The sequence below is a fragment of the Gadus macrocephalus genome, chromosome 8 (genome assembly GCF_031168955.1).
Source record: "Gadus macrocephalus chromosome 8, ASM3116895v1".
Taxonomy (NCBI): Eukaryota; Metazoa; Chordata; class Actinopteri; order Gadiformes; family Gadidae; genus Gadus; species Gadus macrocephalus.
In genome coordinates this window covers 9,463,258-9,477,256 of record NC_082389.1, presented here as the reverse complement: position 1 = coordinate 9,477,256, position 13,999 = coordinate 9,463,258, and the positions used below count along the sequence as shown (strand labels likewise).

The 13,999-nt window shown below is 54.5% G+C and overlaps 2 protein-coding genes across 2 annotated transcripts; both read left to right on the top strand.

Annotated features, from left to right (window-relative positions):
- The first annotated feature begins 120 nt into the window (after positions 1–120).
- znf622 (zinc finger protein 622) lies at positions 121–5,824 on the top strand. Its single transcript, XM_060058678.1, has 7 exons — positions 121–261; positions 1,344–1,989; positions 2,171–2,464; positions 2,936–3,098; positions 3,251–3,372; positions 4,731–4,874; positions 5,189–5,824. The coding sequence occupies exons 2-7, from the start codon at positions 1,350–1,352 to the stop codon at positions 5,320–5,322; spliced, it is 1,497 nt and encodes a 498-aa protein (XP_059914661.1). The 5' UTR covers positions 121–261; positions 1,344–1,349; the 3' UTR covers positions 5,323–5,824.
- A 1,274-nt stretch (positions 5,825–7,098) lies between these two features.
- On the top strand, positions 7,099–13,991 carry LOC132462837 (E3 ubiquitin-protein ligase MARCHF11-like; the record flags this gene model as incomplete). The annotated part of the gene is made up of 4 exons (XM_060058596.1): positions 7,099–8,358; positions 11,642–11,797; positions 12,982–13,174; positions 13,717–13,991. Coding segments are annotated over exons 1-4 (969 nt in total), but the record flags the coding sequence as incomplete, so codon positions are not given.
- Positions 13,992–13,999: the final 8 nt, after the last annotated feature.

Sequence of the window (13,999 nt, the reverse complement as noted above, 5' to 3'; positions counted from 1 at the left end):
TATTTCCAACGTACAACCATAAAAAAGGTTGATAAGGGATCTTTAATATTTCTGCACCTGTAGTTAGCGGTCTGATCGACAGGGGGCGGTGTCTGACCGATAGGGGGCGTTGGCGGTCCGTCCGTGGCGGTGACGTAGCCGACGCGTCACAACAGTTCGAAGGTTACCAGGAAGTCAGACTCGTGGGTGTCCCCGTGTGCGACAGAAAACACAACCTTTAACCGTAAAGACGAGGCGCGGAGGAGCTCACTCGGATATAAAGTAAGTGAATAAAGTAAAACAACACGCCGTGGTCAACCTGTGATCCGTCATCACAGGATGACGTCAGGGTTTGACCAGCATTGGGCTCAACACGCTGGTATCCCACTTGTTTCACAACACGCTGGGACCCCACTGGTTTCTGTCTGGTTAAACATGGTCATACCTCATCGGTGCTGTTTGTTCATACGGGCTGACATGAGGGGTTAGGTACCGTTAGGGGATGGAGTCAGAACAGAGGAACGCGCTGTGTCGTGGAGGCGCTGATAGTTGGCGATACAAACACACAGCTATCTATGGAATTGGTCTTTACATCAGTTTTGTTTATCTTGATTTAGTCAAGTGTGTATTAGTATGTATTTCGAAGCAATCCTTAACAAAAAACATTATTCAACCAGCCATGCAGCTTGTTGTCATGATTGTTTTTAACGGAGATGCGTCACTGTTGATCCCATTGGTACCAGTGAGGTTCCTCACCTTCCTCTGGCGCTACTCTGAAAACACGGCCCTGAACCACATGGATGTCCTTACTGTGGCTGTCATGCTACTTTGTTAATCCGTTTTGTAAATATAAAAACTAAAGTTTGACACTGGTGCCCCAGGCCGTATCCTACTGGATAGACCTACTTCAGATTGGGAGCTTCAGATTAAATTATCCCTGCTGCCTACGTCCGTGATGTTGTGATGTTGATCAACCATTTAAATCGACCCTTTTGTGACACGACACGTGGGCGTGTCTGTACATCAAACATCCAACCAGGTGTATGTTGGATCGATACGCCTACCGTTCCATTAGTTGGTACAGTCCACTGGCTAGGCTGGTAGGTTGACCTACAACCTCAGTGTACATCTAAGGTGGACTATCCGGGGAGTGCTTTTAAAAGGAGTTATCAACATCATACCTGTTGATACATTATAACTCCTCCCTTTTAGCCGACCAATTGTCTACAGCGCTTCCTACGCTTAGCGTAGTCCCTCGCTAGGGTCAGTCCCTCGTTAAACGGTCTTATTAAGCGCGGTCAATTGTTAAGCACGGTCCCTCGTTAAGCCTGGTCTCCGGTTAAGCGCCCTCTCTCGCCCCGCAGGCGGCCATGTCGTCCTTCACCTGCATCAGCTGCCGGGTGGTGTTCGCCGACGGCGAGGTGCAGCGGGCGCACTACAAGACGGACTGGCACCGCTACAACCTGAAGCGCAAGGTGGCCGAGATGCCGCCCGTCACGGCCGACAACTTCCAGGAGCGCGTGCTGGCGCAGCGGGCGGCGGCCGAGGAGCAGCTGACCACCGCCGCCGCCACGCAGAGCTGCAGCACCTGCAACAAGAGGTTCTCCAGCGCCAACGCCTTCCAGAACCACCTGCAGTCACACAAGCACCTGCAGGCGGAGAAGCAGGCGGTGCAGGAGGCGCAACGGAGGGTGGAGCAGCTGAACCAGAGGAACCGCGAGAAGGGGCTGGAGGGGGAGGAGAAGGGGCTGGGGGAGGAGGCGGAGAAGGAGAAGGAGGAGGTGGTGGTGGAGGACCGCGACGGCCAGAACGAGGCCTTGAGGCGGGCCCTCAGGGAGCAGCAGAGGACCGGCCCCGCCCGGGGCGAGGAGGAGGCCCCGGGAGGAGCAGCAGGAGGAGGAGGAGGAGGAGGAGCAGCGAAGAAGCCACGGGCCGAGAAACCCCCGAGGCTGGTGTGGCTGGAGGAGCAGGCGAGGAGGGGGGGCGAGGAGGAGCCCACCGTCCCGGAGGGTGAGGAGGACACACACACACACACACACACACACACACACACACACACACACACACACACACACACACACACACACACACACACACACACACACACACACACACACATATATATGTAAACACGAGCCGGTAAGTATTAATATATATATATAATTAATTAATTACCGGCTCGTGTTTCCAGACGACTGGGAGGACGTCGACGGCGAGGAAGACGATGATGACATGGACGATGATGACGATGACGAAGAGGAGCCCGAGGAGATGAAGGAGGAAGGAGACGCGGCGGCGCCGACCTCAGACCCCCAGCCCCCCGTGGTGGTCCTGCCCGGGTCCCTCCCGGTCACAGAGTGCCTGTTCTGCCCGCACCACTCACGCTCGTTGCTGCGCAACGTGGCCCACATGACCCGCGAGCACAGCTTCTTCATCCCCGACCTCGAGTTCCTGGTGGACCTGAAGGGCCTGGTCCAGTACCTGGGTGGGTCTGGGGCTCTGGTTCTGGGGGGGTCGGGTCCAGTACCTGGGTGGGTCTGGGGCTCTGGTTCTGGGGGGGTCTGGTCCAGTACCTGGGTGGGTCTTGGGCTCTGGTTCTGGGGGGGTCTGGTCCAGTACCTGGGTGGGTCTGGGGCTCTGGTTCTGGGGGGGTCTGGTCCAGTACCTGGGTGGGTCTGGGGCTCTGGTTCTGGGGGGGTCTGGTCCAGTACCTGGGTGGGTCTGGGGCTCTGGTTCTGGGGGGGTCTGGTCCAGTACCTGGGTGGGTCTGGGGCTCTGGTTCTGGGGGGGTCTGGTCCAGTACCTGGGTGGGTCTGGGGCTCTGGTTCTGGGGGGGTCTGGTCCAGTACCTGGGTGGGTCTGGGGCTCTGGTTCTGGGGGGGTCTGGTCCAGTACCTGGCCGTGTGCGTGTGCATGTGTGTGTGTTTACTTACGTGACTGTGTGTGCGTCCTGCAGGGGAGAAGGTGGGCGCGGGGAACGTGTGCCTGTGGTGTAACGAGAAGGGGCGGTCCTTCTACTCCACGGAGGCGGTCCAGGGTCACATGACCGACAAGAGCCACTGCAAGCTCTTCACCGAGGGGGACGCCGCGCTGGAGTTCGCAGACTTCTACGACTTCAGGTAACGAAGGGGATGCCATCAGGGGTTAGATTGTTGCGACATTGGGTATTGAACCCAGAACCTATCGGCAGGCAGTCGAACACTCGTATTACTAGATTAGTTCCCCCGGCCTTGGAACTCAAGCTCCTCCCCTGTTGTCTCTCGGCCAATAGGAGCAGCTACCCGGACCAGGAGGGAGAGGACGCGGAGATGAAGGACGGAGACCTGGACTCTCTGCTCGACGACAAGAACATGGAGTACGACGTTGGCACACTGGAGCTGACCCTCCCCTCAGGTGACTATGCCCTCTCCTGGCCCCGCCCACAGCACAGGGCCCTGCCCACAGCACAGGGCCCTGCCCACAACACCAGGCTCCACCCACAACACCAGGCCCCGCCCACAACACCAGCCCCTACCCACAACACCAGGCCCCTGCCATATCCCAAGGCCCCTCCCACATCACAAGGCCCCGCCCACAACACAAGGCCTCGCCCACAACAGAAGGCCACGATGGCTGCTTCATGTTAAATCTCTCGTTGGCTACGTTCACCTCAAGTCTTTTGGATATCGCTTTCACGAGTCCATTAACTGTACTCAGATTCTTTCACAATGACATTTAAACCAATGCACACACACACACACACACACACACACACACACACACACACACACACACACACACACACACACACACACACACACACACACACACACACACACACACACACACACACACACACACACACACACACACACACACACACACACACACACACCATCTCAGACACTCGGATGTTTAGTCTCTCAGGTCATAATGCTGAGTAGCCTCCTCTCTCCCTCCTCCCCCGGGGCCCTAGTCAGCTGCTGACATGACTCAGCCCTCCCCCACTCTTTCCACCGTCCTCCCTCACCTCTTCTCCCCCTCAACATGCTCCTCCTCTCCCACCTCCTGTGTACTCTGTCAGTTCCCTCCACCCATCATGAGAACAGAACAGCCTCCTTTGCGCTCCTTTCAGTCCATTCTATTAAATCTGTGTCTGGAGACCGACTGGCTGATGAGGGGAACTCAAGGTTACACCACATAGTACCCCAGTATTACACCATCACAGTATACTACAATATATACTATATGGTACTATAATACTGATGCAGTATTACTGTGATGCATGCATCAGTGATCATCAACGTGTTGGCGTTACATTACATAAGGAGTGAGAGACACTCAGAATAAAGCAAAGTTAACCAGGCTCCACCCTCATGTAGATGAGGGCGCTCATTGGGGATCAAACCCACAACCTTTCCCTTACCACTACCCCACCACGACCCCAACACCCACTAAAACCAGTGATCAAGAACCTACTAGTACTTGGACTGGTCTGGGCTGGTGCCCAGGTACCAGGCTGAATACTCTGCTGCATCAGAACACATCCACCTAAAGACCACTTTTCATAAATATCTGATAACCTGGGGATCTAACCCAGTAACTTCGGGTTCTGGGGGACCCACACCACACTCTCTATGGCCGTGACTACTAAGCCCCGGTATCCAGTACTCCCCGGTCTACCCTGAGATCCTGGGCCCTCAGACTCTGGGGGTCCTCAGACCCTGGGCCCCCTCGGACCGCCTCGTGCTGACCCCTCCCGTTGTTCCCAGGGGCCCGCATCGGACACCGCTCCCTGCTGCGGTACTACAAGCAGCGCTTCGGGACCCAGAGGGCCGTGGTCCTGGCCCACAACCGCAACGCCGTGGGCCGCGTCATGAGGCAGTACCAGGCCCTGGGCTGGCAGGGAGACCGAGGTAAGACCCCCGACCACCGGACCACCAGGGAACGACCTGTAGCACTCACTGCAGGGTTAGGGGTGCTAACCCCTGGGTAGAGCAAGGCACTCTCACTGCAGGGTTAGGGGTGCTAACCCCTGTGTAGAGCAAGGCACTCTCACTGCAGGGTTAGGGGTGCTAACCCCTGGGTAGAGCAAGGCACTCTCACTGCAGGGTTAGGGGTGCTAACCCCTGTGGAGCTCAGAGGGTAGAGCAAGGCACGAAGCCTTGGTAAGGGTTGGTGGTTCCCTTCCCTGTGTTGTAGACCAACGTCTGTTGTGTTGTGTCCTCAGGGAAGAGCGGCTTCCACACGCACGCCCGCGACATGCCGTATGTGCAGAAGATGAAGTCGAGGTGGATGCTGAAGATGGGCATGAACCACAACAAAACCAAGCAGCACCACTTCAGGATGCAGGTCCTGTTCTGAGCCCTGACCCGGGATCGGGACCGGAGCACAGCGACACGTGGACCGTGGTTTCTCTTTGTACTGACCCTGTACTGACCCGTATGGCCCAGACGACACGGTCGCCATAACCAAGACAGACCAGGTCACTGCCACACCAGTTAACAAGGACCTTGTAACAAAAGTCGATACGATCACACACACGGTCCCACTTAACGCATTGGACTAGATACACAGCCTACACAACACACGTCCCCACAACCAGGGTGGACTAGATGTCTCCACAATACACAAGGTCCCATAACCACAGTGGACTAGATACCAACACAACACACGGTTCCTGGGATGTTGATTCCTTGCGTTTGTGGAGAAGAACAATGCATTGGAGATCAGGAAGTTGTATTTTGTGTAAATGTTTCACCTGAATCTTCATATTTTTGGGGGGGAGAATGAATAATAAACTAATGTAGTTGCTTTATTATTTGTGATTCCTTTATTAGGAAAATAAAGTTCTCTTGAGTCTCGATTTTTTTGTTTCTTTGTAATGAGGTGCTCCAGCGTACAAACTGGTGGCCATTGAGCAAGGCATCAGTGGGTCAAGACCCAAACACATCATGGGGTCCCGACCTCATGGGGACTGAACACCTCCTGGGAGAGGATCCAGCGGCATCCCACAGCGGCCGTTCAGAACCACAAACAACACTACTCTTACTTCATGTCGAACATCTTCACTCTCTCTCCCCCTTTCTGAACTCCTCACCTCCTCCCTCTTCCTCACCTCCTCCTTCTAATGATGTCTTCGTCACGACGAACCCTTAATGAGCCAATCCTGCCCCCACCTCTTCTGCGGTTCCGCCCACTCAGAGCTTGGCAGGCCAACGACCACTTCCTGTCGGTTTGGTTTGGTTGGGGGGGGGGAGTGTTTGTGGCATGGGGGGGGTACACCCCCCCCCCCCCCCCCCACCCAGCAGGGAGCCCTGTAGACAGACGGGCAGCGCCCAGACTAATAGCCCAGGATGTGAGAGAGAGAGCGAGAGAGCTCAGGAACATTAGCAGAGCGGATCTTGGAGGGGGGGGGTTCTTGTGGGCACGAGACCGCCGTTGAAGACCGCCGCGCTAATGTCCTGATGAGTAATGTTCTACTGTTTAAGGGCCCCCAGGACTGTGTGTGTGTGTGCGTGATCAGCCGTCCTCCTCTGATCGATGTCATCACCTGATGACGTCGTCATGACAACGCGGGTACCGCTGACCTCCGTAACCACGCCACTTCCTGTCCGCTACATCCTGTCTCCACCGTTAGAAGGCTGCGGTTGTGCTGGGCAGCTCCCAGTAGAACACTGTGGCTTTACTGGCCAGCTCCCAGGATAACCAGAAGAAGGCTGTGTTTAGCTCCCAGGGCCCACCATTAGAGGACTGTGGCTGTACTGGCCAGCTCCCAGGATAACCAGTATAACACTATGGTGAGCAGACCCTAGCAACAGTTGGACTCCCTAAGGGACATCAACAATAATCTTCCTTCTCCTGATGAACCTTCTTCATCAACACTACCACATACTCTTCATGAAGAACCGCCAAGCCTTCGTCCTCCTATTCTCACTCCCCTTTCTCCTCTTCCTCCCTCCTCTTCTTCTCTCCTCCTCTTCTTCTCTCCTCTTACTCCCTCCTAATCTCCGTTGAGCCCTGGGGGCCTTCAATTGACCGGAGGCTCTGGGCCCTGATTGGCTGAGGGAGGGTCGTTTCTTTGGCTGCGTAAGACCATTGCTGGCCTACACACTGCACATCTACTACTGGGATATACAAGACACTTACTGGTGGATGTGGGGAGCATCCCAGTACAACCACAGTCTTCTACTGGTGGACACTGGTAGCTGTCATTTAATAACGGTTACCAGGCTGGTCCAATACAAACGTCATTTAATAACGGTTAACGGTTGGGAGAGGCCTCAACGTATCATTACAACGCAACAGAATGGCGACCTGTTCAACCACCTGTGAGGAGGGGGGCGGGGACCCCCGGAGGTAAACCCGTCGACCTGCACGATGACATCATCTATAAGGCAGCAGCACGAGCGGCAGGATGCTGTTGGATGGGGGGGGGGGGGGGGGGTAGGTCGCTAGCTACATCACACCACATACATCTTCTCACGCGCAAGCCCGCATGGACGCACGTACGCACTCTTCCCTCCCTTGCGCCGCTCCAGGGTGTACACCGCCGTGCACGTGACACAGCTTATCCTCTTTCACGCGCTCCCAGTTCGGTTCCGTCTCGCGGGAGAGAGGACGCTCGTTCATCTGTGCGGATGGGGCGCGTGTGTCTGGCCAGTTATCACCTTTATCCAACCACCGGTTACCTTGGAAACGAGACATAGGTCAGGTGAGTAAAGGAGGGCTACTATGTGGTGATCCCCGACGGCTCCCGAGGCGCTCGGAGATCCACCGTATCCAGGGCGATGCACGGCGGCCGACCGGACATGATCTCCGGGGCAGCTGTTACCGACCAGGAGCGACGACCGGTGTCACGTGCGCAGAGCTGGCCGTCCGTCCTCAACTTTGTCAGAGTGCCATACCGTCACCACGTCACGGGGCGTAGCGGGGGGTAGGGGGGGACACGACACGTCTACCGGGGGGCGGTGAGGCTCGCGGCTCCGTCGCTTCGGTGGGGGAACAGCGTCGCGTGAGCATCTATGCGATTGCGTGTCGGCTCTGAATCTCACGATGAGCGCCGAGGAGGGAGAGGCGGGAGAGACGGGCCCTGCCACAGGGGGAGAGGAGCCGCGGGAGGGCTGCACGACGACAACTGGCGCTACGGGGGAATACCCGCGAGGACGCCCACGCGACGTGGACGAACCGCGCGAAGGGTCTGGTGGGAATGAACCGGCAGGGGAACCGGAGAGCGACGGGGAGGACGAGGATCGGGAAGAGGAGGAGGACGAGGAGGAGGGCGCGATGGGGGGTCGTCTTTGCGGGGACAAGTCCCCTGCCGCCCTGCACTCCAGCAGCAGCAGCGAGTCCTGTATCCCTACGCCAAGCTGCCGGATCTGCTTCCAGGGCGCCGAACAGGTGGGCCACACACTCAGACTGGTCTACACCTGACCCAGTAGGTGGTCTAGACCCAGCAGGTGGTCTACACACTCAGACTGGTCTACACCCATCAGGTGGTCTACACACTCAGACTGGTCTACACCAGCAGGTGGACTACCATTAGTACTCAGACCGATTTAGGGGCTGCCTAGTTAGAGTGTGATCGCGGAGCGTCTGATTGGCCGGATTCAGATGAAGTACAGCACCACGGACAGCTACCGTCACAAGCTAGTTCATAGCATTAGCTCGATCGCAGTAACCAGTTGGAACGATGCTTGAATGCAGTGATATGGAGTCTACAGGTGTGTGTGTGTGTGTGTGTGTGTGTGTGTGTGTGTGTGTGTGTGTGTGTGTGTGTGTGTGTGTGTGTGTGTGTGTGTGTGTGTGTGTGTGTGTGTGTGTGTGATAGCGAGCAACTGCAGCACAGAACAGAAACAAGTTGGAACCACTTTCAACCAATCAATTAACAACTGTCAATTAGCACTTTAAAAACATTAATGACCAACGGTTAGCAAATAATGACACCTTGAAACCAGCCGTACAGAAGATCTGGTGGGATTTAGGACTAAATGGGGGTTGCCTGGAAACTGGAAGGTTGGTAGTTTGATCCCCGGCTCCGCCGAGGTGTCCCTGAGCGTAACCCCTCACCCTGACGGCTCCTGACCAGCTGGCTGTCGCCCTGTGTGGTGTACTTCGCCGCCAATGTGGGAATGTGTGTGTGAACAATTGTGGGTCAGCTTTGGATAAAAACGTCTGCTAAATGTAATTGAGATCAGATTGGATTAGCGCGGTATCGATGCAGATATAGGTCCTTGTTGAGCATGCAACAGTATTTGTTATCAGTTTGGTCCGACTTGAACAACAGTTGTTCAGGAATACAAACACGCCAACGATTGCCTCATAGGGTGATTCACCACGATGCAGTCAGTGACTTGGTTGAGAGGGCTGGTTGAACTGAATCCCTGATTGGGCACTTTACAGAGAAGGCTTTTAAAGGTTTGTCTCTAATGGACGAGGCAGACGTCATAGGTTAGCTCATCTATCCGACTAGAAGGATGTTTACACCGGCTCAACTGTTGAGTCAGTCAGTCAGTCAGTCGGTCAACCTGTCTCTCTGTTATTCAGCCTACAAGTCAGTCAACCTGTCTGTTAATCAGTCAGCAAGTCAGTCAACCTGTCGCTCTGTTAATCAGCCTGCCAGTCAGTCAACCTGTCTCGCTGTTAACCAGTCACTAAGTCAGTCGACCTGTGTCTCTGTTAGTCAGCCTGCCAGTCAGTCAACCTATCTCTCTGTGAATCAGTCAGTAAATCAGTCAACCTGTCCCTCTGTTAATCAGCCTGCCAGTCAGTTAACCTGTCTCTGTTAATTAGTCAGTTAACCTGTCTCTGTTAATTATTCAGTCAACCTGTTTGTTAATCAGTCAGTCTGTCAAACTGGCAGCCTCCTCGTCAGTCAATCTCTCCATCAGTCAGACGGAGAGATTCAGTCAGTCGATCTGTCCGCCTGCCTTTCTATCCTTCTGTCAGTCTGTCCAGTAGTCCTGGTCCGTCAGTCTGTCCAGTAGTCCTGGTCCGTCAGTCTGTCCAGTAGTCCTGGTCTGTCAGTCTGTCCAGTAGTCCCGGTCCGTCAGTCTGTCCAGTAGTCCCGGTCCGTCAGTCTGTCCAGTAGTCCCGGTCCGTCAGTCTGTCCAGTAGTCCCGGTCTGTCAGTCTGTCCAGTAGTCCCGGTCCGTCAGTCTGTCCAGTAGTCCTGGTCTGTCCGTCTGTCCAGTAGTCCTGGTCCAGTAGGAGTCAGTCTGTAATCTGAGCCCCAGGCAGCAGCAGCAGTGTGTGTCTGTGTACCGGTGAGGCCGAGGCACGCGGTCTAAGTGAATATCCTGCCTCCCCATGTGGCCCTCAGTCTATTAGCTCTAATCCAATCCTCCACCTCCGGCCCTATGCAACCATATTGGATTTCAACGCAGGGACATGGCCCACTACCGGCCGCAATGCATTGTGGGGGACTCCCAAGGACCAAGGGGGGCTGGGTCAACGTGATGGAGGGTTTGAACAACGTAATGCAATGTATTTTTATCAATGGAGGTTAAACCTGTCCCAACCTCCCTCCCGCTTTTGGATCATGTATCCCGTTTCACTCGCCTCCGATAACGGAAGCTGAAAGTGCCGGTTCACTCAGACTCCATCACCAGATTCCCGCATCCCTTTTGAAGCTCAAATTGAATGCCGACACATCTGGAGTGCTCTCACCGCACCACACCACCACCCTCGACTCTGGTCGCCTCCCCCCCGCCCGTTGGTTTGATTTTCGGACTGGGAGATGGATGGTTCATCTTGTTCATCGATCAGGCCGGCGTCACTGGGGCCTCGCTGTGAGCCGCCAGGTAAGCACACGGCCTTGAAGAACGAGCTACCAGTGACCGACCTTAAGAGGCTAATAATACACTGCGACGCCGCAACCCGCCATTGGCAGCTCCGACCTCGATGCCTTCCGCAGTGGGCAATGATAAACTGCATTTATACAGCAGTCCTCTAACCAGTGGCGACTTTAAGAGCTTAACAACATCACCTAACATTCACCCATTCATACATACATTCACACACCGACGGCGGTGTCAACCATGCATGGACAGCCAGCTCGTCAGGAGCAGTAAGGGTGAGGCGTCTTGCTCAGCGACAACTCCTGTTCCCACCGCCTGCTGGGAACAGGACTGAACACTCAAGGTTAATAGAAACGTCTGTAATGAGTGAGGAAATGGGATCCATAGCGGGGCGTTTCAGAGGTTTTTTCATCCGAAGTGGTCCCGGTATCGTACCCTGAGGTGCACCCTGATGAAGAGGGCTGTCTACCGATGAGTGAGCCGGTGGGAGAGGCCTTAGAATGCAGGGTTCCTTGACCTTTAGAGTTTGACGTTACACAGGGTCTCTGTGCTGAGCTCCGTTCATTAATCTACTCATTGGGCTTTGAATCAAGGTGATTGGCCCTAGCCCCTTTCATCACGTTTTAATTAGAATTGAGCGTATTTAGGAGACAGGGGGAAACTCACGGTCGTCTTTGATTTGTGCTCTGCTCTCGTGTCTCCCAGACAGAGAGGTCTTTTGAAAATAAGAAGCCACTTTTCCGACCTCTTGACCAAATGGTTCAGAACCCTTCTTAGATTCAAACGATAGCTTTATTAACCCCAGGCATACCAACAATGGGTCGACTGTGTGATCAGACTCCCCTGACCAGGTTTGAACTGTGACCTTTGACCTTTGACCCACAGGGCGACCTGCTGAACCCGTGCCGCTGCGACGGCTCGGTGCGCTACACCCACCAGACCTGCCTGCTGAAGTGGATCAGCGAGCGCGGCTGCTGGAGCTGTGAGCTCTGCTGCTACCACTTCAACATCCTGGCCATCACCATGAAGAGGCCCTGGCAGGTAACCACTTGCCGCTAGCCAGCGCCGCCGGCCACACAGGCCAACCGCTAACAACACTGCTAACCGCTAACATCCCTGCTAACCGCTAACAACCTTGCTGACCGCTAAGCACACTGCTAACAGCTATCAACACTGCTAACCGCTAACAACCCTGCTAACCGCTAAGCATACTGCTAACCATTTACAACACTGCTAACTGCTAAGCACACTGCTAACCACTTACCATTATGCTAACCGCTAGGCACACTGCTAACTATTTACAACACTGCTTACTGCTAAGCACACTGCTTACCGCTAAGCACACCGCTAACTGCTTACAACACTGCTAACCGCTAAGCCTACTGCTAACCACTTACAACACTGCCAACGGCATAGCTCACTGCTAGCAACTCTGCTAACCGCTAAACATACTGTTAACCACCTAGAACTCTGCTAACCCCAGTGCCAGCCACTTACAACACTGCTAACTGCTAAGCACACTGCTAACTGTTAACAACATTGCTAACGACTAAGCACATTAATAATAACAGTGCTAACCACTAACCGAACTACTACATGCAATGCTAACGGCTATTGACACTTCTAACCGCGATGCACTGGAGTTTTAGGGCCAAGGGAACCCTGAGGTTTACAGCACCAGGCTTCCCTCGCCTCCCGCTGTTAATGACGCATTAACGAGACATTGTTTTTACAACCTCCACTCCCCGGAGCTTGCGGCTTCAGACCAGGCCAAGTAATACACTCCAGTAGGGACAGTAGGGGAGAGAGACGAGAAATCTATACCTCAACTCAAGAGCATCAGATATAAAACATATTTACAACAAAAACAGCAATAAATCCTACATTTATTGGTCAACTGTATTATATATGAGTATTGATTAAGATTGTGCCTGCTGATTTGTTGTTTCCTTGTTTGTTGTTTCTACATCAAGTATTGATTTGAAACTTCTTGCCAATGTATTGATTACAGAGCATCAGGCCATGCTTCTCCGACTCAAATAATGTCGCTGGGTGGAGTCTGGCAAAATCGTAAAAAAAAAAGAAGAAAATTAGAACAGTCGCTGATTCATAGTCCAGTTCAGAATTGGCGGCAATAAACCAAAAAGCTCAGTGCCAACCACCAATAAAAACTCAAAAGAAGAAAAAGAGTCCATCAATGCTAATGGCCTCTCTCCTGCCCCCAGTGGCAGAGCATCAGCATCACGCTGGTGGAGAAGGTCCAGATGGTGGCTGTGTTCCTTGGCTCGCTGTTCCTCATGGCCTCCATCACCTGGCTGCTGTGGTCGGCACTCAGCCCCCAGGCCCTCTGGCAGCGTCGCGACGTGCTCTTCCAGATCTGCTATGGCATGTACGGCTTTATGGACCTGGTCTGTGTCGGTGAGCGCCCCCTAGTGGAACCCTTGTTTGAGTGTCACATGTCATCTAGAGCAGTGGTTCTCAAACTTGATTTACTAGTTTACCCCCTTGTTCTAGTTTTCAGTGTAGACATGAACATTAAAAGGGTGCAAATACTAAAAATGTTGTGCGAAACTTGGGCCTGTGCTTTATGCAACTGTTGGGTTAAAACATTTACATTTATTAATTTTAAGACATTTTCAGAGTACCCCCTGCAGTACTCCAAAGTACCCCTAGGGTTAAAATCCTCCCTTCCCTGTGCCTTAGTGACATCACAAGTGGACGTGTCCACCTAGATGTATGACGGATAGATAAGCAACCTTTGCTACAGTCCACTGGGTAGGCTGGTAGACTGTTCTATCCAGCGAACATCTAGGTGGACACACCCACTTGTGATGTCACTAAAACACAGGAAAAGGCAGGTTTTCAAACGGCTTGTAACGGCCAATCACACTCCCACCTGGTGGGACCGGCGCTGCTGGTCCCGGCCGGTCTGACCCCGCCTCTCTCCCCCCTCCCCCCAGGCCTCATCGTGCACGAGGGCGCGGCCGTGCACGGTGTCTTCCTGCGCTGGCGGGCGGTCAACCTGCACTGGGACGTCCGCAGCTACGACAAGGCGGCGGACCTGGAGGAGAGCAGTGCGGGGGGCCCCGCCGCCCCCCTCGTCCCCCGGACTCTCTGGCTGCCCCTGGGCCCCCTGGGGGAGAGGCCCCTGCAGACCTCCGAGCTGGCCCCCAACAGCCCCTGGAGCTGCCCCTGCTGGCCCTACCTCTGCCCGTGCGGGGCGGGGCCCGGCGGGGGGGGGGC